The sequence below is a fragment of the Silurus aristotelis genome (assembly GCF_946808225.1).
Source record: "Silurus aristotelis genome assembly, chromosome: 13".
In the NCBI taxonomy this organism is placed as follows: domain Eukaryota; kingdom Metazoa; phylum Chordata; class Actinopteri; order Siluriformes; family Siluridae; genus Silurus; species Silurus aristotelis.
The window spans coordinates 24,873,883-24,900,118 of record NC_139586.1 but is presented as its reverse complement, the minus strand read 5'-3'; the positions used below and the strand labels follow the sequence as shown (position 1 = coordinate 24,900,118).

The 26,236-nt window shown below is 39.0% G+C and overlaps 2 protein-coding genes across 9 annotated transcripts; both read right to left on the bottom strand.

The window, feature by feature from the left end:
- Positions 1-285: 285 nt before the first annotated feature.
- Positions 286-17,710, bottom strand: ankmy1 (ankyrin repeat and MYND domain containing 1). Of its 5 annotated transcripts, none has more exons than XM_083559067.1 (18): positions 17,446-17,710; positions 14,644-14,820; positions 12,301-12,447; positions 12,045-12,227; positions 11,647-11,915; positions 11,302-11,518; positions 9,084-9,260; positions 8,289-8,770; positions 6,750-6,921; positions 6,310-6,450; positions 4,571-4,720; positions 4,027-4,134; positions 3,665-3,796; positions 3,443-3,556; positions 2,508-2,673; positions 2,134-2,254; positions 1,592-1,746; positions 286-824 (listed from the first exon to the last, which is right to left on the bottom strand). In XM_083559067.1, exons 2-18 carry the CDS (start codon positions 14,770-14,772, stop codon positions 646-648), a joined length of 3,042 nt encoding a protein of 1,013 aa, XP_083415193.1. In that variant the 5' UTR covers positions 14,773-14,820; positions 17,446-17,710; the 3' UTR covers positions 286-645. The 5 variants fall into 5 exon arrangements, with proteins under 5 accessions (XP_083415193.1, XP_083415191.1, XP_083415190.1 ...); XM_083559065.1 differs by having other exon boundaries at positions 17,454-17,710; XM_083559064.1 differs by lacking the exon at positions 17,446-17,710 and adding an exon at positions 16,174-16,882.
- A 973-nt stretch (positions 17,711-18,683) lies between these two features.
- Positions 18,684-24,969, bottom strand: hsh2d (hematopoietic SH2 domain containing). 4 transcript variants are annotated; one of them, XM_083557972.1, is made up of 6 exons: positions 24,835-24,969; positions 22,104-22,237; positions 21,524-21,613; positions 21,051-21,216; positions 20,217-20,387; positions 18,684-19,727 (listed from the first exon to the last, which is right to left on the bottom strand). In XM_083557972.1, exons 2-6 carry the CDS (start codon positions 22,229-22,231, stop codon positions 19,329-19,331), a joined length of 954 nt encoding a protein of 317 aa, XP_083414098.1. In that variant the 5' UTR covers positions 22,232-22,237; positions 24,835-24,969; the 3' UTR covers positions 18,684-19,328. The 4 variants fall into 4 exon arrangements, with proteins under 4 accessions (XP_083414098.1, XP_083414099.1, XP_083414100.1 ...); XM_083557973.1 differs by having other exon boundaries at positions 24,850-24,969; XM_083557974.1 differs by having other exon boundaries at positions 21,524-21,633; positions 24,835-24,955.
- Between the last annotated feature and the right edge of the window lie 1,267 nt (positions 24,970-26,236).

Genomic DNA, 26,236 nt, shown 5'->3' with positions numbered 1-26,236 from the left:
GGGATTTCTTTAGCAGCTCGGTAAAGTGTGATATTTCTAGACGTATACGCAGCACGAGAGGACCGTGTGGGTAAATGCGTGCATCACGGAAGAGGCTGAAATGTTTTGTAGAATAGAGACCGGTGTGTCACTTTTTGAACTGTATGGAAATGATTGCATGCTTTATGATCGAATCAGTGGATCCCGCTCTTTTTTAATAAGTTATCGCCACCAAAGTTATGGTCTATTATTAGATTTATTTTGGCTGCTTCGATGTTGAAGTATGACCATTCAGCCTCTAGTTGCTTTTTCTTCTACTTGACAAGAGTTTATTACCTAAAAGACTTTGTGTAATTGGTGTAAGTGTCAAACATTTTTGATAAATCGTACTACTGTTTAAATGTCAGTAGCCTGTGGGAAAAGTAATCAATATTTTCGACATTGTGAATAGAGTTGATGAGTTGTACAACACAAAATGAAATAACTAACGTTTAACTCCAGCGTCATTTAACACCATGATCTCTGGTAAACAATATCTTCAAAAGAAACTAAACGTTAGAGTCAGGTAGGTTGGAAGCAGGGTGCTACAGTCCAAAATTTCATTGTTATGATGAAAGTGTCTCCACATCCGTTGCGATGTGTTGAGTCATTCTTTCACCTACACAATCAAATAAAACTGTAATTCTCTTCAGGGTCATGTTGACGTGTGGGGATATGTGATGCTGCCTTGCCCGAGAATGGTTTATCCATCTTGAAATTTAGATCGGTGCCTTTCCTGGAGCTTTTGCTTGAAAGAAGACACTGCAGGTCACCAGACATGTGACTACCCTCAGGACGTCCACTTTCTGTAAAGAAAAAAAAATGGATTAAAGAATTCATCCTGCCCGAAGGAGAAACACATTTTCGGTATCAGATTAGTCTGGAAATATGAATGTTTAAAAAAAAAAAAGGGACCTAATGGTTCTTTGTGTACACTTCACTATCATGTGTGAGCTCTCTGAGAGTTGCAAAATGTCTGACGTCTTTCTTCTTTCTTTACGTCTTTGCTTTAACATATAATACACACATGGTTAATAGTCCTAGAGCTTTTAAAGGTTATCCTGCCCTTAATGTTCTTAAAAGCCTCTCTCTTATTCTTGAGTGGGTCAGATGAATAATCTTTTTTCTTTTTTTTTTTAAGTGAATCATTTTCAACTGGAATTTGTTCTGGAGATGCAGCTTGGAAAGAAACTGATCTATTCGAGGAAGAGAAAAATGAGAAGCTGGTAAGGAAACGATAAGTCAGAAGTGCTGACGGGTTCTACCTTATCGTGGTTAAAAAAAAAAAAAAGCGGTTCAAGAGAAACGAAGACACTTGTGTATTTACTATTATAGTACATAGGATGATAACAGTAAGTGATCACATGATCTGGCATTATGAGGGATATCACTATTGTTATACCGAGGATTTATTAAACACACTCCCGTAATACTTTGGATTAAGTTTCATGTAAAGTTTTTACCATTTTACGGTATGTTGTAACGGTATGTTACGGTTTTTGTTGTAAGTATTACCGGTATACAACTCAGCAACTCAATGTGGTAAAAAAAACCCAAAGGATTGGAATCCGACCTGGCACACGGACACACTCCTCCTTATGGCGTTCGTTCCAGGCCTTCAGCTTACACGTCTTACTGCAGTAGAAGACTTCGTGGCAGCGGCTACAGGGCGTCAGCGCCACCCACGCAGAGCGGCCACATTGGTAACAGTACTTAAACAAGGGTTTCCTAAAATACACCCACACACACACACACACACACACACACACACACACACACACACACACACACACACACACACACACACTGTAAAGTCTTACATCAGCATGTAAAAGCATCAGCTAAAGCTGTTTTTCAGTTGACAGTGTTAAAACATAGTCTTGCCTCACAGTCTTAACTTTACCTTTGCTCAATGGTCTATAAAAAAAAGTGGAATGGGAAGAAAACTACCCTTTCCATATACATGAACTCATGAGTTGCCCATGATTGGATGGTGTCATTGATTTTTATTTTGTTCTCCTGGCCATGAACATGATTCCTTCATCCAAGATCTACTCAGAAACCCATATTTATTTCCTTGAACTGTGTTGCTTATGCGTGTGTGCTCGTGCGAACCTTTTCTGAGCCGTAGACACAGATTCTCTTTGCTCCTCTACTGTTTTATGGACTCTTGCTCTCTCTGCAGGGGGTATGGCTCCTGTTCTAGTGAAGACAAACTTGTCTGTGGGACTATTACCTGTAGGCAACACACACACACACACACACACACACACACACACACACACACAGACCCATGTCGTTGAAACAGTCTTTACATTTGGCCACCAAGTGTTCTGAATTTCATATTGATCATCAGTGCTCTTTTAAGTATATAAGGAAAATGGGGCATAAACAAAAGTTGTTTTTTTTAAATAACAAAACAAGTCCACCTTTCAGATGTCTTCAGCACCAGTCTCCAGTGTTGGATGTAGCCAGATTTTTGTACTTACTTTTAATACCTTGTCTCTTCTCATTTTCCAAACGCTGCTTCTCCATGTTGGTGGCAGCCTGTCTCGTCAGGTCTGCCATCATAGTGAGGAGCTGACGGCGGGCGTTGTAGGCCTCCCTTTCTTGCTGTTTCAGAGCGTGGTATGGGGTATGAGCAACTCGCCAGTCCTGCAGAGAATAAGACTATTAAATTCCACTTGTGATGCTATGAACTATATACATACACATGTACTGTTGAAACTAGGATTGTAATGGTGTCATAATATGAGGTGGTATCAAAAGCACAAGCACAAGGCTGCACTCAAAGTCACGGGGAGCACAGACTTTCAAAAGTCAGTATACCAAAAGACACCGTCCTGTGACTATGTGAACTGGTGCTATTCTGACGTGCATTACCACGTCACCTAGCTCTCCTCACACGTGAGTTTTTTGCCGAAAACATGATCTTGCTTCCGCATCCACCCTACTTCCCAGATTTGGCTCCTGTGGACGCCCTTTTCTTGAAGATGAAGATGCATTCCAGTGGGGATCGCAGAAGGTTCGAAAAGAAGACTTCCAGGACCATATTCCATATCACAGACGTTTCAGGAGCGCTGTATCGCTTTACGAGGGAACTATTTTGAAGGTGACGGCGTGTAAATGCAGATAAATGAAGTAAACAGAGCTAGTTGCGAAACTTTTTGATACCACCTCGTATGTGAATAAAGAGTTATCTTGTGCCGAAATGCTTTAAAATTTTAGGTTAGGTTGTCGTACTATTTAAATTTCAAAAGTAATACTGAACTGGCACCATTCACAAATGTAGTGTGCAGGGTTTATGGCACTATGGTGAAGCTATAAGCTGAAAGAACAGTCACCACTGATCCATGGGTTACTGATGTGCTGCTGTGTAGTGAAGTATTTCTGTAAGCATATCTACCCTGTACCTCATATGTACCTTGTTAAACATATAATATGCATAATCCACTGCTGTTCCTATACCACTCCTGTTTCTTTCCCCAACCATCACAGGCATCAGGATATTAGCACCAGCCTTTATCAGCTTCTCGACCTGAAGGACATAAAAGAAATCAGATGTCCATGTGACAGTGCTCCAGAGCCAAAGATGATAGTATTGATATATTAATCATATACACTGTGTCATTCTGTGTCAGAGTACCAGTTTGATTCTGTTGTGCGGCCGAGACCCAGAGTTGTAGTGGATGTTGGCAACAGCGCACAATGCACTGCCCACTCGGCAGGTGAGGGGCAGGTTAGGATCGGCTCCTACAGCCAGAAGCTCATCCACGGCCTAAGCACAAGAATGTATACACTGTATCGAATCCGAGAATAAATAGTGAAGTTGGCTGAGTAAAAAAACTCAGTCCTTCACCTGCTTCTGCTTCTAACAGGATTATTTAATCAGGATTAAAAGATGGGTTGTAGCCCTAACAGATGTACTGTACTGTACTGTACTAATTGCTTCTTAAGTGTTTAATTATGTCTATGTATGCTTAAAAGGCTTCATCAAAGGTGACTCACAAAGTCGTTGCCACTGGCGATGGACAGGGAGAGGGGAGAATGGCCGCTCCACAGATGGTCGGTGCTTGCTTTGTGGGAGAGAAGAATGGAGACAACATCTCTGGCATTCTGCAAAACAGGACCTTCGTTTTACACACAATGTGTTTTTTCAAAGCACACATTATAAACAGTGAGCATCCATGGCACTGATATAAGAGGAGGTGGTAGCTCAGTGGTTAAGATATTGGACTTCTGATCAGAAGGTCATGAATTCAAATCCCACCACCAACAAGCTGCCACGGTTGGGCCCTAGAACAAGGCCCTTAACAGTCATCAGCTCAGTTTTATGAATAAGATCATTGTTAGTCGCCCTGGATAAGGGAGTCTTCCAAATGCCATAAATGTAAATATAACCAAGTAAATCAGTTTCTTTTCATTGTACAATTATGAAACAATTTACTTATTTATAGTTCTGTTTATTTTAATACATATAAATGACTATTACCTGTAAAAGCCATGTTGGAAATTTGAGCATTATAAGCTTATTAGCGTATTATGAGCTTACTGTGTAATCCGTGTCTTTTTGGCATGCCACGTGAAGTGGAGTCCTTCCCCCTTCCTTAGCTGCCACTATAGAGAAGGTATAAATGCAGGCTGGGGGTCCAGAACCAAGAGATGACGTGCTTACATCACCCACTTGCTCCTCCATTAAAATCTGTGTAAAAAAGTATATATGTTTTTATTTTCTTTTTCAGATATGAGCTCATTCAAAAATGTAATTATTTTTATACCATAGCACAGAAAATCTGATTGGTCAGGTGTGGATTACTTTTTTTTTTTTGTACAAGTGCACTCATTTAAATACAATAAATTCAATATCATAATAATTTACAAAGGGAACATGTCTTTAAAATTGTATTTTCCTTAAGACGAGTCATTCAAAAAAACTACAAATATAATTATTTTCAAATCACTGCGATAAACTATATGTTTGAAGGGATGTGGACATCTTATCATCACATTTCAGATCTTGTTTCACTTTTACTGTTGTAGCAACCTTTACTTCTCTGGGAAACATTTACACTAGATGGAGGGGGGCTGCTGTGGGGATTTGTGCTCATTTGGCAACAAAAGCGTCTGGTTTTGATGTTCAGCGAAGACGCCTAGATTGCAGTCAGTTTTCCTAATCATCCACAAGGTGCTCAATAAGGCTCGGTTCAGCCAAACTGCCACTCTTGGGCCCTTGAGCAAGGTCCTTAACCCTCTGTGTTTCAGGGGTGCTGTATCATGGCTGACTCTGCGCATTGACCCCAGCTTCCTAACATTGCTGGGATATGTGAAGAAAGAATTTCACTGTGTTGTAATGTACGTGACGAAAAAAATGCATTTATTCTATTCTAGTGTAAGGCGCACAATCCAGTGTGACAATCGGGTGTGCACATATTTTTGCCAAGTGGTTGAAGCAGTTGGTCTGCTTTGTCTGGGTTCTGCATCACACCACTTTTTTTGTAATGAATGGTCATTTTCCTATTACCTCACACCCAGTCATGTTTTGTTGCTTAATTATTAACAAAGATTAGCATCAATGAAATTGAAAAGTGCCCTGATTTTTTACTAAATACAATCGTTACAAAAACGCACATAAATCAGCTTGAGACTAAGAGGTTTTTTTCCGTCTAATTTTAATGATTTCATCAGCTCAATAGTTTTCCTTTTAGTTCTCTTGTTATTCAATGTGCACTACTTGACACATGGGCACTGAAGGACCATCGGGGGTAGCAAGTGACTGGAATTCATTTCATCCTGGTAATTTGGATGTTATAATTCCTGCAGCGCTGCTGATTAACCTACTGCGGTAGTTACTGTGTGAATGTTCCAGGAAAAGTAGTCAATGAGTCAGAACGTGGTCACAGAAGTTCCAATTCATTATCTTAGAGGTTCCTAATGAATTTCTAATGAATTACTGGCAAGGACTTTGATCTTAGAACTGGTAGTAACTGTTAGACAGTGTGGTTAATTGGTTTACGAGTGATTGTTTGTTTTCATTCCTTAATATTTTATGTGAATCAGAAACCAAACAACTGCTCAGAATCAGTGATATTTTTTAGATACAATATGCAATAAAAAAAAGGAAGGCCACAGAGAGAAGTGGTTAGCAAATATGAATTTTCATTTTTTGGGACAGTTTGTGCATCACACTTTCTCAATATAAAGCTGGATATCCACATGGCTGAGTCTCCAGCCAATCAAATCAAGTGGTGAATTAAAAAAGGAAAAACCATTTGTAGTGTCATGAAGTCTAACCTTGTCCAGATCATACACTTCGCCGGCATCCTCTGCTTTTACATCAGGGTCTGCAATAGCATGCAGGATCATCGCTGTGATCTTAGGACCTTCTGAGCCAATTAGTCCAGCTGCTACATGAAGCGGGTACAGGCCCTTTTGCTATACAAACCATTAAGGCAAACAGAGTGTATGAAATTTCAAATGTTTTAATGACAACAAAACAAGCATTCTTACATGCACTAGATGTCAGAATCAGAGTAAATCAAGTGTGAATGCATTTAGCTTTCGGGTATATAAAGGTTGCCCAACCAGACTATAGAAACCTGCTCTCCTGCTTAGTTTAACTCCAACCTACATCTAACACACCTGAGCCAGCTGATCAAGGTATGCAACATTTTTATCAGCAGGTGCATTAGATCTTTATGACAGAGACTTGGATAGTAAAGTTAAAGTCTCACCTCGGCTGTTAGGTGCACGTCTGTGCGAGCGCCACACTCCAGCAACCTTCGCACAGCTTCCACATGGCCTGATTTAATGGCCAGGAAAATGACGGGCATCGGAATGCTGGACGCGTTTGGGTCGGCTCCTCGCTCCAGCAGCAGCTTCATGGTGGCCCAGTGGGACTCATTTCTCTCTCACAAACAGCAAACAAGAAAATCATGAATACTGAGCAATTTAAAGTCACTAATTGGTAAAAAATTTAATATTTCACTCGATATCTTTGAGTATATATGTTTTCCACTAAACTGAACCAGATTCACAACTTGCACATTTACAGAAGAACCGATTACATTTAATAATGCCTACATATTTAACAGAGGACTAAAAACAACAAAATATTGACCAAAAAAATTGTCTGAGGTGTATTGTATGCTAAGCGTTCCAGTAACGCAGCTCAGCCATTGCAGCCTACAGACAAACATGACATAGGAAGACATTTCTTCAATGGATTTGTTTTCTTTTAAGTCTTTTCAATACTTTCAACATCAAATGACCAAATCTGTGTCATGTTAAATCTATTGAAATATTCATGAATGATAGGTTTATGTGTGAAAAGCTCCTACAAAAAAAATCAGTGGTGGACAGTAACGAAGTAAATGTCATTTGTTATTGTACTTAAGTGCTTTTTTTTTCCCCCATCTGTACTTTACTCAGATATTCCATTTGAGGAGACTTTTACTTAAACTTTACTAAATTTTTAAGTCAAATATCTTTTTTTTCTCAACTACATTTCGCAAAACCAGTCGTTCCTTTTTATTTATGAGTGAATAAACACTTAACTGGTCAAGCGCCCAGCAGCCACCAAGCAGGTTAGAGCGCACGCTCTGTTATAAACTTCTTTTGATTGACGCTTGGCAGTGGTACATTCAGGCATCGGCGACATGGACATTTATTTATTTATTGAAAATAAGGTTTTAGGATCATGATAATTAATAATAATAATAATAATAATAATAAATAATAATAATAATAATAATAATTAATAATATTTAATAATAATAGTAATAATTCATAATAATAATAAATATCAATGTTTAACAAATTAATATCGTTCTATTAAAAGATTGGTGTGCTTAAAATTGGCAATATGAACATTATAGCCACAATAAATCATAGTACTTGGATACTTAAGTACATTTGAAGGCAAATACTTTTCTACTTAAGTGAAAGTTTAAAGGGAGCACTTTTAGTTTTACCTGAGTGACATTTGAGGTAAATTTCAAAAGTTATATTTATATTAAGTTCGTAATCTAGCGTACCAGTGTAGATTTATTCATTGCTAGAGACTCAAAGCACTTTTGTACGCCGCTCTGGATAAGGGCGTCTGCTAAATGCTGTAAATGTAAATTTCACTACTGTATCTCTACTTTTACTCAAGTACATGCTTTGTGAACTTCGTCCACCACTGCAAATAAATTACAATTAAATCTGTTTGCATCTTCATTAAAGATGCCAAATGTTAGGGGGGAAAAAGCCTTTTAGAGTCTGAGACTCACTTAGTTTTCAGAAATGCCATCCTATAAGGCATCTCTTGAGTTTCTGCAGATGACACCTGACCAGTTTCAGACTTCTGCTGCACAGTGTCCTCTGCAGAGTCAGTGTGTTTGCTGGCCACAGAACTGGCCAAGTCAAAACCAGAGTCACTTCCTGGACGTTTATTTCTGTAGGTTTTTTCCTTTTTCTCAGTGAAAAAAACATTTTCATTGTCATCATCACTTTGGCACCAGTCAGAAGCGTCTGAGAGCTCTGGTAGTTCAGCCTGTAACACTCTGGATTGTTCATAGGGTGCCTGCTGAGAAACCTTTTTATCTTTACTGGGGTTTATAATTTCTTTAGTCTGCTTGGGAGTTACAGGTTCCTGAGCTGTGTTGTATGCTTCAGGCTTCATGGCTGGCAGTTCTGTATCAACCTCATCTTTTGGTTTTTCCTCAGCAGCAGACCCCTGTGGGCTGTTTGCCAGAGTTGAGGACACACTGATCTGTAAAATAAGCCAGAGGACAATATTATAAAGAAATATATATGTATATTACACCAATAAAGAAATACGACCCATTTGACCTATTTATAATTGTTTATTGTTTATGGTCCACTTTCTAGTGTCTATTCTAACGCCATTCAACTTAAACAAGTTTACTTTCACATGAAAAAGCAAACTGAGAGAATCAGATCTTCATCACAGCTGGTCCTCAGATGAGGAGGTCACAATCCAATGTGAGGTCACTTAAAATAATGGCCTCTTTTGTTTTATTCCTATATCCATATCCTGATATACAGGCACTAATTTAGACTACCTCTGCTTCTGTGGTGACATCCTGAGAAGTCTTTTCAGCCACTGTCTCTTGCAAAGAATGGAGTGGGTAGTAAAGGACACTGCACACTGCCAAAGCAGACATCCCTTCATTATTCAGCTTATTCACGTCGACCCCACTGTCCAGCAGGAAGTTGATTACATCGAGATGACAGTTGACCTGCGCAACAACAACAGAATTACTTACATTTTTTTTGCTTCGTATTTGTAACTACGTGTGTGCAAAAGAAAGAGCTAAAGGTTTATAGCTAAAATGTAAAAGAACACAAGCTGTCACACTTGCTCATGTGGAACAATTATTAAAGAGAGATATAAGTGGCGCCATCTACTGGAAACACAATGCTTGCCATATACAGGAAATAGAAGTTAGGAAGTATCTTTATCAAAGTCATGTGAATATAGTTTCAAGAGAGAAGTAAGAAGAAAAAAAAAACATATACCACATGCTTTTAAATGCTGTAATCGGGCAGAAGGTGTTGCTAAAATGTCAGTAGTGCAGCTACAAATAATAGGCTTATATTAATGTTATTAATAATTCTTATGTTAAAATTACTATATTTCTACAACTAACACATGGAATTGCATAAGCGATCCTAACAATAAGCAAAAGAAAATTGATGTAATGTCCATATGATGTTTAATCTGATTAGATGATTATGTTCCTAGAATAGCAAAGTCCACTAAAGGCGGTAGAGCATTTTCACATTTAGCTCCTAAACTCTGGAATAATCTTCCTGACAGTGTTCGGGGTTCAGATACACTCTCCCAGTTTAAGTGCAGATTAAAAACATATCTTTTTAGCAAAGCCTACACATAACACACATCACACACATCACATCACAACCTTGTGCTCCAGAACATCTGATCACATGCACATTATCAACTTGTGCTGTTAATATCATGAACAGCAGCTACGCTAATTCCTCTCCACTGCTTCTCTTTCTCTCCCCATCCCGAGGCTTCCTGAGGTTTGGCCAGCTCCAGTCACGTCCCACCTCGTGAAGATTATGGACCTATGGATGATCATGGAGAAGTAGATGCCGAGTGTTTAAAGGCCCTGGCATGGAGAAGCTGATGCTGGATCTATGATGATCACAAATTGTTCTGTATTGTTGAAAGATTTATGACCAAACTTTTGATGTCACCCATATGAGGATGGGTTCCCCTTTGAGTCTGGTTCCTCTCAAGGTTTCTTCCTCATATCATCTAAGGGAGTTTTTCCTTGCCACTGTCGCCACGGCTGCTCATCAGGGACAAACGCACACCATTCACCTTCACTGTTGTTTTCTGTAAAGCTGCTTTGAGACAATGTCTGTTGTGAAAAGCGCTATACAAATAAACTTGACTTGACTTGACTTGACATGTTGTAGTTTTAAAAGGAGGCTCCAGTATCAATTCTTCATAAAGCTTAGAGGTAAAAGCTCTCACTGCAGGTTTTCTGACTTCTTAAGACAGAACTTTTCATTTCACAGAATTTTCCTGTGATGTAAACAGCTAAATGTATGGCTTTGTTAACGTCAATACAATTAAAGAGGCTGGTGAAAAGTGCTACATGACATTACTATGAGGTAGTATGGGGTTTGCACCTGTTATAAGTGAAAGCCATTCCTTTAATATACTGCACCTTTAAATGCAACAACAAAAATACTATATACAATATATACAGTTAGTCATTATTTATTAAATAAAGAATAAAAAAATTACTGTGGTATAAAATGTAATGTTTTAAGTCATGAATTTATAGAAAAAAAAAAATCAATTTCCGAGTGATACAATTAACTCTGCTTGACACCAACCTGACGTTAAGTGGTTCCTATAGTATCAATATCCAATGTCTTATTGTGTTTTATTGCATACATATTTAATATTGAGGTACTTTAATATTATTTTTAAAAATATATTTTGTATAATTTTACTTTCATCAATCAATTTCACCATGTGTCCCAATCCAAAACCGGTTCACTTTATTCACTAGTCAGTTATGTTTCATAACCACTAAACTACAGTCTAGAATATCTGTCACACTCAAGCAATGCACGTCAGCAGATGAGTGTCCAATTACAAAACACAACTGCTTTCTCAGATTATTGAGAACCAGATTTTATGAATAAAAAAAATGGCACCATCCATAAACCCACATGTACCTTTAAAAAAAAAAATACACAAAATATTTGTATATGCTGTAAGTGTGTTTATCGTACCGTAGCTGCAATTAGTGCAGAGTGTCCGTTCCGATCACCTACATCCGGGTGAACTTTTCCATATCTAAGAATGCTCTGGACATTCTGGAGGTCACCAAGTGATGCCTCTCTAATGAGCCTTTCTGACCTGAGCTCCAGAGGGCCTTTGGAGCCAAAGTTCTCCCGGTTCATAGCCAGAACGGCAGCAACATCCCAGTCCAAGTCTTCAATCTCAAATCTGTATGGAAGCGGATCAGGGCACATTAAGCATTACATATTGCACAATTCCTAAAATCAACATCCTGCATTACATATTCCAAATTCGGATCTATACAGAAGTCATAATGTCGTCTAGTTGCACTGAACCTGTGTGTGTAGATGTGAGCCTCCATTCTCTGCTCAAGCGGTAGTCCTTTAGGGAACAAAGGCGTTCTGATATCGCTTCTGTTGAAGAAATGCAAGTCAAGTTCTTCACGAAGACGCCGGGGTACAGGCAGATGGTCCGAGTCTGTGGAATATTTTTCAATGCCGGGGGGGAGGATGAACTCGTCCACAAGTAGAGAAGACTCGTCAAGCAGGTGAGTGTCAGCTGTGAAAAACTGACTTTTCTTTGTGAATGAAGGCTGGGATTGGATCTAGCCAGAAGACATATTATTAAACAACAGGAATTTATTGATCATATGTTACTCTTTAATTAATAAATATTACAGTCTATAGATGTCCTCCTAAACCTGTCCTAAACTAAAGAGTGCAATTCTAGTTACCTTCGCAAGATGTTGCTGTGGAAGTCGGGCCATGTGTTCTGGGAAGTCTGTTAAAGTGAAGCCTCCCTTAACAGTGGTGCAGAGTCCCAGTAGCCACTGACGGTACCACAGACCCACATCCTGGAAGCCATCATGATACGACATGACTCCAGGTCCAAAACGCTCATCAGCATGGTACAGACCCTAGGAACACATTCTCGTTTGAAGAAATCAGGAAAGGGTTATTGCATCTACATAAAATATGAGCCTTACCAACCTTAAAAATGGTTCCATCAGGGAAAAGATAAACGCCATAGCCCTCTTTACGATTCAGGTAAAACTTTCCAATGAACTGAGAGCCATCCGGCCAAACGTAGGTTCCTCTGCCATGGCGGTAATCTTTGTAGAAGGAGCCTTTATAACACTTCAGAACAAATACATTTTGAACTTTCCTTAATATTTCAAACTGTTGAAAACATTTAGCTATTTCAGTTTATAATATTATGATGATAAATATAAATACAAATATATAATATAAAACAATAATAAGTAGAAAAGTCAGGTTTAATAGGGTTGGTGAGTGCAGGTGCATCATGCACTGTACAAAATTCAGTCAGAAGTCATGTATGTGGTTAAACACCTTGGCTATGCGGAAAAAACAGAGAGACTCATCTTGCACAATAGGGTGCATAAAGTTCACCCATGTAATTTAACTTATCATTTAGCAATATGCTTCAGATAACATATAACATCGCTTATATTAGTTTAAATCTAAGCTTAATACATATAACCATTATTCAGCATTAATATAGTATAACACTCAGCTTCGCAGAGAACTCGGTGTATAAAGAGAATTCAGACAAAATCAATAATAATGCTTTCTTACCTTAGAGTAAATTTATCATATATAAAATTTAGCATACATTATATGATCAAAATGCTTGTAAATGTAATACATGTTATAAAGGCGAGTGAGCGGATACGGCTGATGGATTAGGTTAGGATTAGAAAAGAACAGCAGTTTTAGAACAATAAGGGGAAAAATGTAGAGGCGCCATGAGTATGAACCGGAAGAGATATTCGAGGTGGAAAATAAAGACGCTTATGAGCACCAATAGTCACTCCAGAAAACAGGCCAGTAGAAAGTGGTGACCACGTAAAATAGAAATGGTAAAATAAGCAAGCAGCATGCGGGCAACATGCATTAACTATACTCAAACAGCATATGCACATATATTCAAAGCACAAATAGAAACTTAAGTGGAAAAATCATATACAAATATTTAAAAATATATATAAAAAATGAGAAGATTAATAGGTTAATAGGCACAACACATCATCAGATAATAAAGAACGTAGGAGAGTAGTTGCAAGAATTTGTATAAGAGGTACAATGTCCAAAACACACAGGAAGTAAGATGTTTCTATGAGAGCATGAGCTTAAGATGCAGGCAGGATGAGAGTAAGACAGGAAATGTTATATAAAGAAGTATTATAGCATAAGAAATAAATTTAAGAAGATTTTAAGAAAAACTAAGTCAAAGATGAGAGCTATGAAAAATAGGAAAAGCATTTGGAGAAAAGTGCTGGTGTGTTAAAACTAAAGCCCTGGTTTGTAACACTTCATAAAAAGTAAAACACATTTCTATACCTATAGACCTACCTATATAAGTCTACACAAAACAAAACAAAGGATGATTTGCAGACATAAGAAAAAAACCCAGACTAGATTTTAAGAAAAGGTGTGAATATTGCAACAGATCACTATCAAGATCAGGGGATTTTTTTAAAAACTAGGCCACTATCAAGATCAGGGGATTTTTTTTTTTTGTAGATTAGAATCGAATGGAGGTGAAAGAGGCCTCCTGGAAATGGGTGGAATTTTACTAAGAATAGGTAGAAACTTAGCAGAAATCACGTAAGCAAAACATGGGATATGCAAAGCCCCGTAAAATGATTGGTGTATGTAAATTGTGAGGGAGGAGATTTTAGACAAAATATGTAAATGTTACTAGGTGTGAGATATAAAAAGTAAGGATTGTTTATATCAAATTCGCACTCGCATTTGAAAACTGACGGGTGCCATTGCTGTCAGGATGGTTCTCCTCCGAGAGATCCATGGGATGAGCCTGAAGTGACTGCAATAAAGCTGATTTGCTTCTTCTTATTCATGACTGGAAGATGTCTTCTTTTGGTTTGTTTATGTATTATTTGAAGTTTTGAAACCTATTGGTAATTGATTAGTGAATAGCTGTAACTAATTTGAATATTGAGCCACTTAATTGTAATGTCTACTCGGACACGGGGTTTGAGTTACGACAAAACGCATGTGCAATTCCAGAAAACATGCCCTATTGCATAAACCAGTGGAAGTAAATGCACAATTTCTGAACTCGTAAGGGTGTGATGTCATATTTAAGAAAAAGCATCAGCATTAGAAAATGATTATCATCCCATTATTTTTTATGGGAACAGAGTGCGTGAATTCACGTGACGTTAATATTGCATCCTGGAAGCACCCGTGCCCGCTGAGTGTTTTTGAAATTTTAGTTAAAATATTTACCAGAAAACCAGATTAATTACCAGTTAACCACGTGTGTGTTAAACAGGTTAGCATTACCTCTCCGTTAGGCCAGGTAAAAGTTCCACTGCCGTGTTTTAGTCCACTGAGAAACTCCCCTTCATATCTGGACCCATCTGCCCATTCCTGCACTCCCGGGCCGTTCTTCTCACGCAACCACTCCTTCATCGTTACCACTGTTCCCCGTTAACACCAAGCTCCACCTTCACCTGCATTCTACACACAAACTACAATATTAAACATGTGAGGCAGAATTTTTTTTTTTATATGTATACAAGTATATAATTATATAATATATAATTAATAATATAATTATGTATGTATTTAAAACTAACAGTAGACTACCACAACACAGATACCACCACTGTTACCGCCGCACAGATACCACCGCAGTTACCGCCGCACAGATACCACCACACAGATACCAAAACAGTTACTGCTACACAGATAACAACACACTGTTAATGCCAAACAGATACCGCCACACAGATACCACTTTACAAATAACACCACAGTTACCACCACACTGTTAATGCCACACTGTTAATGCCACACAGATACCGCCACACAGATACCGCCTCACAAATACCGCCTCACAAATACCACTACAGTTACCGCCACACTGTTAATGCCACACTGTTAATGCCACACAGATACCGCCACACAGATACCGCCTCACAAATACCGCCTCACAAATACCACTACAGTTACCGCCACACTGTTAATGCCACACTATTAATGCCACCACTTCACAAATACCACTGCACAGATACCACCGCAGTTACCACCACACTGTTAATGCCACACAGATAACGCCACACAGATACCACCACACAGATACCGCCACACTGTTACAGCCACACAGATACCGCCACACTGATATCGCCACACAAATACCGCCACACTGTTACCACCACGGTTACCGTCACACAGATATCGCCACACAGATACCGTCGCACTGTTACCGCCGCACTTTTACCGCCACACAGATATCGCCGCACTGTTACCGCCACACAGATATCACCGCACAGATACCAACACACTGTTACTGCCACACAGATACCGACACACTGTTACTGCCACAAAGATACCGCCGCACAGATACCACCACACTGTTACCGCCAAACAGATACCACCACGCTGTTACCGTCACACCGATATCGCCGCACAGATAATGCCGCACAGACCACCACTGTTACCACCACACTGTTACCGCCACACAGATACCACCACACTATTACCGTCACACAGATATCGCCACACAGATACCACCACACTGTTACCAACACACAGATATCGCCACACAGATACCACCACAGTTGCCGTCACACAGATATCGCCACACAGATACCACACTGTTACTGCCACAAAGATACTACCCCACACTGTTACCGTTACACAGATATTGCCACACAGATTACCACCACAGTTACTGCTGCACAGATACCAACACACTGTTACTGCCACACAGATACCACCACAGTTACTGCCGAACAGATACCAACACACTGCTACTGCCACACAGATACCACCACACAGATACCACCACAGTTACTGCCGCACAGATACCTGCTGTTTGGTAGGTTTGCTTGATGTTGAATGACCTGTTGTTCGGTAGGTCGGGATGCTGAATAACCTACTGGTCAGTAGGTTGCGCGATGCTGAATGAGACCACTGCTGCTCAGTGTTCTGGTCTTTTATACTCTTGATGGAGAACGGGGCACTGTGATGTCAGAGGTAACTTATCATGAGTGGTAAACTGTGTGTCTGCCTCTAGTGGTGAAACGTGGAAATACAACTGAATGAGAATCCTTTCCTACACAGATACCACCACACAGATACCACCACAGTTACTGCTGCACAGATACCACCACAGTTACTGGCGCACAGATACCAACACACAGAAACCACCACAGTTACTGCCGCATATACCAACACACTGTTGCTGCCACACAGATACCACCACAGTTACTGCTGCACAGATACCAACACACTGTTACTGCCACACAGATACCACCACACAGAAACCACCACAGTTACTGATGCATTTACCAACACACTGTTACTGCCACACAGATACCACCACAGTTACTGCCGCACAGATACCACCACACAGATACCACCACAGTTACTGCCGCACAAATACCACCACACTGTTACTGCCACACAGATACCACCACAGTTACTGCTGCACAGATACCATCATACTGATACCACCACAGTTACTGCTACATATACCAACACACTGTTGCTGCCACACAGATACCACCACACAGATACCACCACAATTAATGCCGCACAGATACCAACACACAAACACACAGTTACTGCTGCACAGATACCACCACACAGATACCACCACAGTTACTGCTGCACAGCTAAAAACACACAAACACACATTTACTGCTGCACAGATACCAACACACAGAAACCACCACAGTTACTGATGCATTTACCAACACACTGTTACTGTCACACAGATACCACCACAGTTACTGCTGCACAGATACCATCGTACTGATACCACCACAGTTACTGCTACATATACCAACACACTGTTGCTGCCACACAGATACCACCACACAGATACCACCACAATTACTGCTGCACAGATACCAACACACAAACACAGTTACTGCTGCACAGATACCACCACACAGATACCACCAGTTACTGCTGCACAGATACCAACACACAAACACACAGTTACTGCTGCACAGATACCAACACACAGAAACCACCACAGTTACTGCTACATATACCACCACAGATACCAAAACACAGATACAGCTACCACCAGGTTGACTTTGAGGTTTATTTTCCTAAAAGCAAACTACTCACTATGTTACCTTGACGACTGGGTTTTACACGGAGCGCGCGTGCGTCGCTAAGAAAGTTTGCGCGTGCAGCGCGTCTCGAGTCCTAAACAGGCAGAGAGGCGGCGGGTGTTTGAGCGCGAGCGGACAGGGGCAGAACCGCCGGTGAGTCTCGGGGCGTTCAAAGCTAAAACAAAGCTGGGAAATAAATCCTCGTCGACCGTGTTTAAGCGACCGTTGGGTTACTGAGTTACAGCTGAGCGGTACTTAGCAACCAGGAATTCCCTCAGTGACTCTCTCTCTCTCTCTCTCTCTCTCTCTCTCTTCAAGTCAAGTCTTATCCAGTCCCCAGTTGTTGTGTAATTCATATATTTTTTACTAAAATAATCTTGGGGACCCCCATGTCATGGGGGGTCCCTGATGCCTTATAGGGGGGTCCAGGATCCCCCTAGCCCCCCTCAATTCGAGCACTGTATCTATCAGACAGATTCATAGATCTGTCTATTTATTGATCAATCAATATATGAATCTTTTATCTATCTATCTATCTATCTATCTATCTATCTATCTATCTATCTATCTATCTATCTGTCTGTCTGTCTGTCTGTCTGTCTGTCTGTCTGTCTGTCTGTCCTCAAAATCTGTCTTCAGAAGTCATTCCTACTCCAAGTGTCTTATGTTTGTCACTTTGCTCTCAAGTCCTTTTGTGCTTTCGTTCTTTCTCTTACTTTTTTTTTTTTTTACCTCATATCTATTTTGAACATTTAACCTCAAAACTGTTTGTATTGTGAGTGTCAGAAAAAACATTTATCTTTTTAAAAATTGCAGTTAATTTGCCTTATTTGCTGGATTTCTTTCTTTCCTTCTTCCTCTCTCCTCAGAGATAGGTTTATAACGAGCCAATTTATTGAATAACTGAGCGTTTTGCACTCGGGTCACGCCATGAGGTCAAAACATGTCCTTTATTGTGTTCGAATTGTGTGACTCTGTTCTCCCAGAGCGAGTTTATGTTACACAGCAGTTATCTGATAGCTCCAGTGGGGTTGCATCCTCCAGCAGAGAGGCCAAAACCTGATCCTCCGCTTCACCGCACCTTTAACTGAGAGGGAATGATTGATGGAGGGCGTACTTACATTTAGGTCTGGAAGAGTTTAGGTCTAAGAAAGTTAGGATGACAAAATTTTCTGTTGCATCAACCAGTATTATCAATTATCAATATTCCTATTAACACTATTACTGCTAAAAATTCACTGATCACTTACATGCTGCAATTCCATGCATTTATTTTTGTTTATTTACGAATTACACATCAGGATTTTAAACCATTTATATTTACAGATGTTGTGAGAAATGAGTGAATCATTTGTACCCTGATTTTAAGACAGGGATACAGATACAGCTCGATACAGTTCATTAATCAGAAACCAGAAAGTCCAACAATCTCTGTAATAGAAACTTTCATGTGTGTGAAAACAAAGTGCTGACACTAGAGACTCCTTCCATTGAAATTAATGATCTGTGTCCATACAAAACTTCATCATATCAACCATGATATACATATATTTTTTGTATAATAAAATAAATGTCCAGCATTTTTATAATCCTTTTAATATAAGATAGAAATTCTATTGGCGCATCCACTTATAAAAACATCTCTGCGTAAGTTGTTACTATAGAGATGAAACTGTAGTAGAAAAAGTGTATTAATGTAAACCTAGTGCTGTTAAAGACAATTAATCAACACCTTCTGACCAATAAGAAATGAGAATTCATCAGTGGTGTTAGATAACATTATAACAGAGCTGGACAGCTTCTAGAAAAGTGGCAAAACAATCAAATACAGTAAATTCTGTCATTGCCTGAAATTAAATCTCAAACTTCTTTTTAATTTGTCTTTTGCCTCATTTTTTAGTGTCCAGGAGCAAACGGAGGTGGGTTTAGGTATTCCAATGGTAATGTTTCAAAAACACCATCAAACTCTTGGTAGTTATTTTCTTCGTCTACTTGCAGTTCAGCAGGTTTCCCAGCAACTTTGGTTTCATTGATTTTCATGTACATAGGCTCCTCTGAAAGGTTCTTTTTCTTCTTAAAGATCTTCCTGCACTGAATCAGGCCAAGGCGAGCGTGCTTCATCTCCGACTTTGGGACTACTTTGTCTTCAGATCTTCTCTTGTCCCAATCTGTTGGTAAACGTGTAGATCGCTCGCCCATAATGATTTTAGCGATTGCAGAGCGCCATCTGCTGTTGATCTCCTGTGGTGTTAGTATGGATTTTGGTTTGGTTTGTGATGCCGTGTTTAGAGAGCTCTGAAACATATAAAGAAGGCCTTGAGATCATGTAATATACTCAGTCCAACATGTAAATTCCACATGAAAAATCTATAGACATTCCCCTATTCAGCTGATTTAGCAATAAAGATTAGCCATGCCCAGATGGAAATTTTCTGCCTAAATAAACATATCTTTTTACTGGGTTTGCAGAATGTGATTTGTAACACTGATATAAATCTATTCTTATGGCAGAATGGTCCTACTCTTGGAGTGAAACACCAGGAGATCCCATAATTAAGGATTACATTTTCTAAAGGGAGAAACCATGCACCCAATACTGGTAGGGCATGATGCTAATTAGAAATGCCTTTGCTTGTGGAGAAAATTGACTAGCGCAAATAGATGTTGCTGTAAATGTGTACTAGTTACAAAATAAAATAATGTGATTTGAATATGCTGATTGTAACTATCTCTGCCCACATATCATTCGGCAGTGGATTTGGCAGATTTGTGCTGATCACTTACCACACTGTCCAGGTTGACAGCACTAAGCTCCAGCTCTAAGCTGGGATAAAGCCTTGGTGGAAATGAACCGTCCAACGGGATGCTTAGGTCCTGGTTTGGAATTGGGGGTTGGGACACCCTACGATATACTGGCAAGGCAGGGGGCGTGTCTTCGGAGATATTTTGGTCAACCTGGATGGAAATGTTTGAACAGACAGTGATTTGAATCAGTGCACAAGTTTATTTACAATACAGCTGGAGCAAGAGTATTTCAACAATGGAGACTCAGTGGGTTTGAATACAACTGAAGGGACAAAATGTACCCTCTATACCTGTTGGTTTAAATAGAGAAAGTATGAATCTGTCAGTTCCAGTTAAGAAGTGTATCCTCTGAGTCTGTAAATTCAGTAAAAGAGGTGTGGCCTCTCTGCTTATTAACCTCAATGAAGGAGGTGTAGCCTCTCTGTCTATCAGTCTTAGTTAAGAAGGTATAGCCTCTTTGTCTACCAGCTCCTGTAAAGAAAGCATGGCCCCTCGTCCTGCCAACCTCTTTGAAGTAGGCGTGACCACTGTGACTTTGAGTCTTACTAAAGGAGGTGTGGCCACTTTGCCTGTCAGTCATACAAAAGGAGGTGAGGCCCCTGTGCCTGTCAATCTCTAAACAAGGTGAGGCCTCAGGGCCTGTCAGTCCACATGGTGAACTGTGACCTCATACCGTTTCTCTTGGGATAGATTTAGGTTTCTATTCGCCAAATTATTAAAAGTTCCCTCTGTAAGTGCCCGATTAGGGTTTTAGTGAATTAAATAATAATGGTTTGCTTGTATATAATAATGTAGATTGAAGAAAAATCTGACCTGATCGCAGGCTACGGTGAGCAGCTCACTGTAGGGATAAATCGGAGTTCTTTGGTAGTAGGCTACCAGATCATGGAGAGATGGATGCCGCAGATTCTCACCTACAATCTCATACTGGTTTCCTGGAAGCATGTCGATCATAAAGTGTCTGCAGACGTCCGCAGATCTAAACATGAAAACATAGAGGTTTGAAGAACTTGGAAACAATGAAGAAGGTGTGGCCCTGTGCCTGTCACTCTCTGAATGAGCTGGGCCAGTTGTAAACTGTGACATTCATACTGTTTCTCTTAGAATAGATTAAAAAAATGAAATCGAATTTGAATAATAAGCACGTTGATTCGTTTATTATGTTAATTTCTTACATTTATGTATTGGAATAGATGGAAAAATAGATGGAAATGGAATTTGTACTGTTGCTTTATTTATTTCATATTACATTTATGGCATACTGGCTTATTAAATGAGTGACTCACCTGTAGGACAGGGTGTATCCAATTCTGCTTTCACTGATCCGAATCAGGAAGTAGCCTTGCGGTTTGCTCATTAGCAGTTCCTCAGACAGTCTGCGAAACATATACAGGATCTGGTTTTTAAATAATAAGGGTTCTAAATGTAGAGTTTGACCAAGTTGTTTTACTCCAAATGTATCTAAGAAACTAACAGTAAGTTTGGTCAAGAACAAAATGTACACTTAAAATATAGTCCATGGCAATGTGTGCCAATGTGTGCATGCCTCTTATGTTTTGTGATGACTCAGACAGTAGTAGTTGTCGATCAGGTACTCAGTGTGTAACCGCTGAATTGAAAACTCATTACGCATTTCGCTAATTATTTTCTTAAGCCTAAAGCAAAATTCAAAAGCACACCTATGGCCTGTTTTCAATTTTTAGCAAATGCTTTTGTTGGAAAACTAAAGTTGGCTGTTTTATTGCATTACTCATATGATTTCACTGCCTCTTTTTAAACCTATGTAATCTGAGACGCCCTGTGCATGTACGAGTACTTTGTGTACAGGTGATCTGTATCAGTGCTATTAACAGTAGCAGTGCTTACTTCCTGGATATAAACCCATGGAACCACTTCGGAATGATGCCATCCTTCATGATTTGGTTCTTCTGGAACTCTGCGAACCAGGCGATGAGTGGGTAGGGTGTTACCGCTTCAGCCATGACTCTGCTCATAAAAACCTGATTAAAAACAACAACTACAACATCATGGTAACGCATGATCATGCTTGCCTGACATATCCTGTGTTTCTGGTTTCAGGTTTTGCTCACCTTGAGCATCTCACCGCATGGCAAAAACAAACGCAGATAAAGAGTAGCATGAAGCGGAGATACTAGAGCAGTGACAGGACATGTTTTGAATACAAAACAAGGGCAAAGAAAGGAAGAAGTCTAACAGGTCTGCTTAGTTCATTTGAATATATTTTGAATACGTAACTTAAAATAAGATACAGAACCATGTGATGAAAGGCAGAATAAATACAGTCGCTGTCTGGAACAAATTTGCTTGCCTTCCTAAAAAGTCTAATGAGTAAAGGTCAATGAGTTTGCAGAATGTCTCGCTGAAGTTACATTCGAAATTAGTTATTTGCTGTAACTGTATTACACATTGCATAAAATTACACTGTATTACACATGCAAATGCATAAAAGAAAAAAGTTCTCTCTACAGGATTAATTGTGTAAAATACAATTTTTAAGAATGTACACAAAAAGGTACATTCCAGCTTTTTTTATCTCAAGGAACAAAACAAGCAGAACACAATGCCACGATGTTGCTGGGGGACACCTCAAAGAAGTTTATTATAATTATTATTATTATATGCAAATTTGTATCATTACTATATAAAAACAAGCTACTAATGAAAAACTATTTCAGACACTTTGCTGTGACCTTGATGCCAATTCCACAGTCAGTCCAGTTCATCTGCTAGTTATAGGTAAATACCTATAAATCCTACAAACATTCAGCCACTCGTTAGTGAGATATCACACCACAGAGAATCTCAGACGAACAGGAAGATCAAACCCAAAAATAAAACCAACATCTCTAATATTTAGAAATGGAAGCAGCCCAAAACTCAAAACCGGAAATGTTAAATATTCCTTGTGGAGGTTTGATAATTAAATCGATGTCTCTCTTAAGTGTATTTAAGTTCCTAATCAGCATTGGCCCTTTTAGAAAGACCTTATTATCCGATTAGATTTGATTAAATCGCTTCAGATTTAAAACCACGTGGAAGGAGTCTGCAGTGTCAGAGATAAAGCTGGAACTGTTCCAAAAAATAATTTCTGTTTAATCATTAATAGAGGAAAAGGAACACGAGGGAATTTCCGTTTATAAGAACACGTTTGGCAAAACGAAACTGGAAAGGCATAAAAAGTACACATGTGTCACTTTGTAAGAAGTCAGCAAGTCGCGTGAGATCATAAAGTTCCTTGCATGAGCCCATAGAAGACTCCTGCTAGTTCCTTATCTCAGCTGACATTTTGAAGCACATTTTTACACTTTCTCCACACATTGTAGCTCCACGTACTGTATTTCTACATACTGCATCTCTGCATACTGTATCTCCACATATTCTATCTCCATATACTTTAGCTCCACATACTGTATCTCCATATACTTTAGCTCCACATATTGTATCTCCACATATTGTATCTCTATATACTTTATCTATGCACACTGTTTCTCCACATACTGTATCTCTGCATATTGTATCTTCATATACTGTAGCTCCACATATTGTTTCTTCATAAACTTTAGCTCCACATACTGTATCTCCACATATTGTATCTCAATATACTTTATCTCCACATATTGTATCTCCACATATTGTATCTCCATATACTTTAGCTCCACATACTGTATCTCCACATATTGTATCTCCATATACTTTATCTCCACATATTGTATCTCCGCATATTGTATCTCCATATACTTTAGCTCCACATACTGTATCTCCACATATTGTATCTCCATATACTTTAGCTCCACATACTGTATCTCCACATATTGTACCTCCATATACTTTATCTCCACATATTGTATCTCCGCATATTGTATCTCCATATACTTTATCTCCACATATTGTATCTCCGCATATTGTATCTCCATATACTTTAGCTCCACATACTGTATCTCCACATATTGTACCTCCATATACTTTATCTCCACATATTGTATCTCCGCATATTGTATCTCCATATACTTTAGCTCCACATATTGTATCTCCACATTTTGTATCTCCATATATTTTAGTCTACATATTGTATCTCCATATACTTTAGCTCCATATACTGTATCTCTGCGTACTGTACCTCCACATATTGTATCTCCATATACTTTATCTCCACATATTGTATCTCCGCATATTGTATCTCCATATACTTTAGTTTCACATTTTGTATCTCCATATATTTTAGTCTACATATTGTATCTCCATATACTTTAGCTCCACATACTGTATCTCTACGTACTGTACCTACACATATTGTATCTCCATATACTTTATCTCCACATATTGTATCTCCATATACTTTAGCTCCACATACTGTATCTCTACGTACTGGTCCTCCACATATTGTATATCTGCATATTGTATCTCCATCTACTTTAGCTTCACATACTGTATCTCCACGTACTGTATCTCCACATATTGTATCTCCATATATTTTAGTTGCACATATTCTATCTTCACATTACTGTACTTTATCTGTACCTACTTTAAACTCCACCCGTGCCATAATTCAGTGTAAGAACAGGTCTAGAGCGCTTACCTGGTTTAAACACACCTGTGCGAATGCTCGAGCTTCTCACATCGACATCACACTTTACAGTTCACTTCCTCACTTCCCGGACCGACAGCTTCAGGATGTTGGTTAGTTTTTGGAAACGCTCGTGTGTCGTTTGTTTTCTGCGTTCTGCTGCGCGGTTACCGGAAATTGAGACGCGAGGAGTTAACGAGATGATGTCATTGTTCATGTTCAACTGTGAGTCTCTATTCTGAGTGATCGGATGCTGATTGTTTGACTAAATAGATCATCAGCTCTATATTTTATGTATGTATACTCGCTATATCAAAAGTATTGGGACACCCGACTTCTTCAGCCATATGAGGTTCTTCTCCAAACTGTAACCACACAAGTTGGAGACACAATTATATTGATTTCTTTGGATACATAGCTTAAAAATTTACCTTCACTTGAAGCCAACTCCTTGTAGATATTGCTTACATGAGTTGGAGTAGAAGATCTTGAATGGCCTGCTATAGAGCACTGAGCTCAACATTATTAAACACGTTTGGGATGAATTGGAATTTTTTTTCTCCACCCAATGCCTCCTTACCTCACCCTCCTTCTGTACATAACTTTACTCACACCCTTGTGGCTGAATAAACCCAAACCTCACAATCACAGTCCAAAATCTATGGAACATTTTTATAGAAGAGTGGAGGTTATTATAACAGCAAATGAGATGTTTAAAAAAGCACATATGAATCTTATGGTCAGGTGTCCACTAACATTTGGATAATTTGCTGATTGGGCCGCAAAGAGACCAAATTGAACTAATGTAAAATTCACTTATATTCTAGACTTTTTACATTTTTAAAACATCTCTGTTTTAGATGTTAAAATACATTATGAACTGTCCATGAAACCATTTCCACTTTTTACTTATGTTATAGCAGCTCTATAATGATTTAGATCTTTCCCTCACCAGACATTCTTGTTTCTTTTTCATAAAACATAAACAAACCGACTTGAATACTTATATCTACAGCACAAACTCCTTTGATAAATGTTAAAGAAAAATCTCTATTTGATATATATACAGTGAGGAAAATAAGTATTTGAACACCCTGCTATTTTGCAAGTTCTCCCACTTAGAAATCATGGAGGGGTCTGAAATTGTCATCGTAGGTGCATGTCCACTGTGAGAGACATAATCTAAAAAAAAAAAATCCAGAAATCACAATATATGATTTTTAAACTATTTATTTGTATGATACAGCTGCAAATAAGTATTTGAACACCTGTCTATCAGCTAGAATTCTGACCCTCAAAGACCTGTTAGTCTGCCTTTAAAATGTCCACCTCCACTACATTTATTATCCTAAATTAGATGCACCTGTTTGAGGTCGTTAGCTGCATAAAGACACCTTTCCACCCCATACAATCA

Bases quoted from the DNA above. Each gene is read 5' to 3' on its own strand.
- hsh2d (XM_083557972.1), bottom strand. From the start codon at position 22,231: ATGAGCAGAGTCATGGCTGAAGCGGTAACACCCTACCCACTCATCGCC. The intron at 20,388-21,050 runs GTCAGATTTTTC...ATTTCCATCCAG, and splicing joins TCACCGTAGCCTGCGATCAG to GTTGACCAAAATATCTCCGA. The intron at 19,728-20,216 runs GTAAGTGATCAG...TATATGTTTCAG, and splicing joins CTGTCAACCTGGACAGTGTG to AGCTCTCTAAACACGGCATC.
- ankmy1 (XM_083559067.1), bottom strand. From the start codon at position 14,772: ATGAAGGAGTGGTTGCGTGAGAAGAACGGCCCGGGAGTGCAGGAATGG. The intron at 3,797-4,026 runs GTGAGTCACCTT...TCTTGTGCTTAG, and splicing joins TCGCCAGTGGCAACGACTTT to GCCGTGGATGAGCTTCTGGC. The intron at 825-1,591 runs GTCGGATTCCAA...TTTTCTTTACAG, and splicing joins GGAGTGTGTCCGTGTGCCAG to AAAGTGGACGTCCTGAGGGT.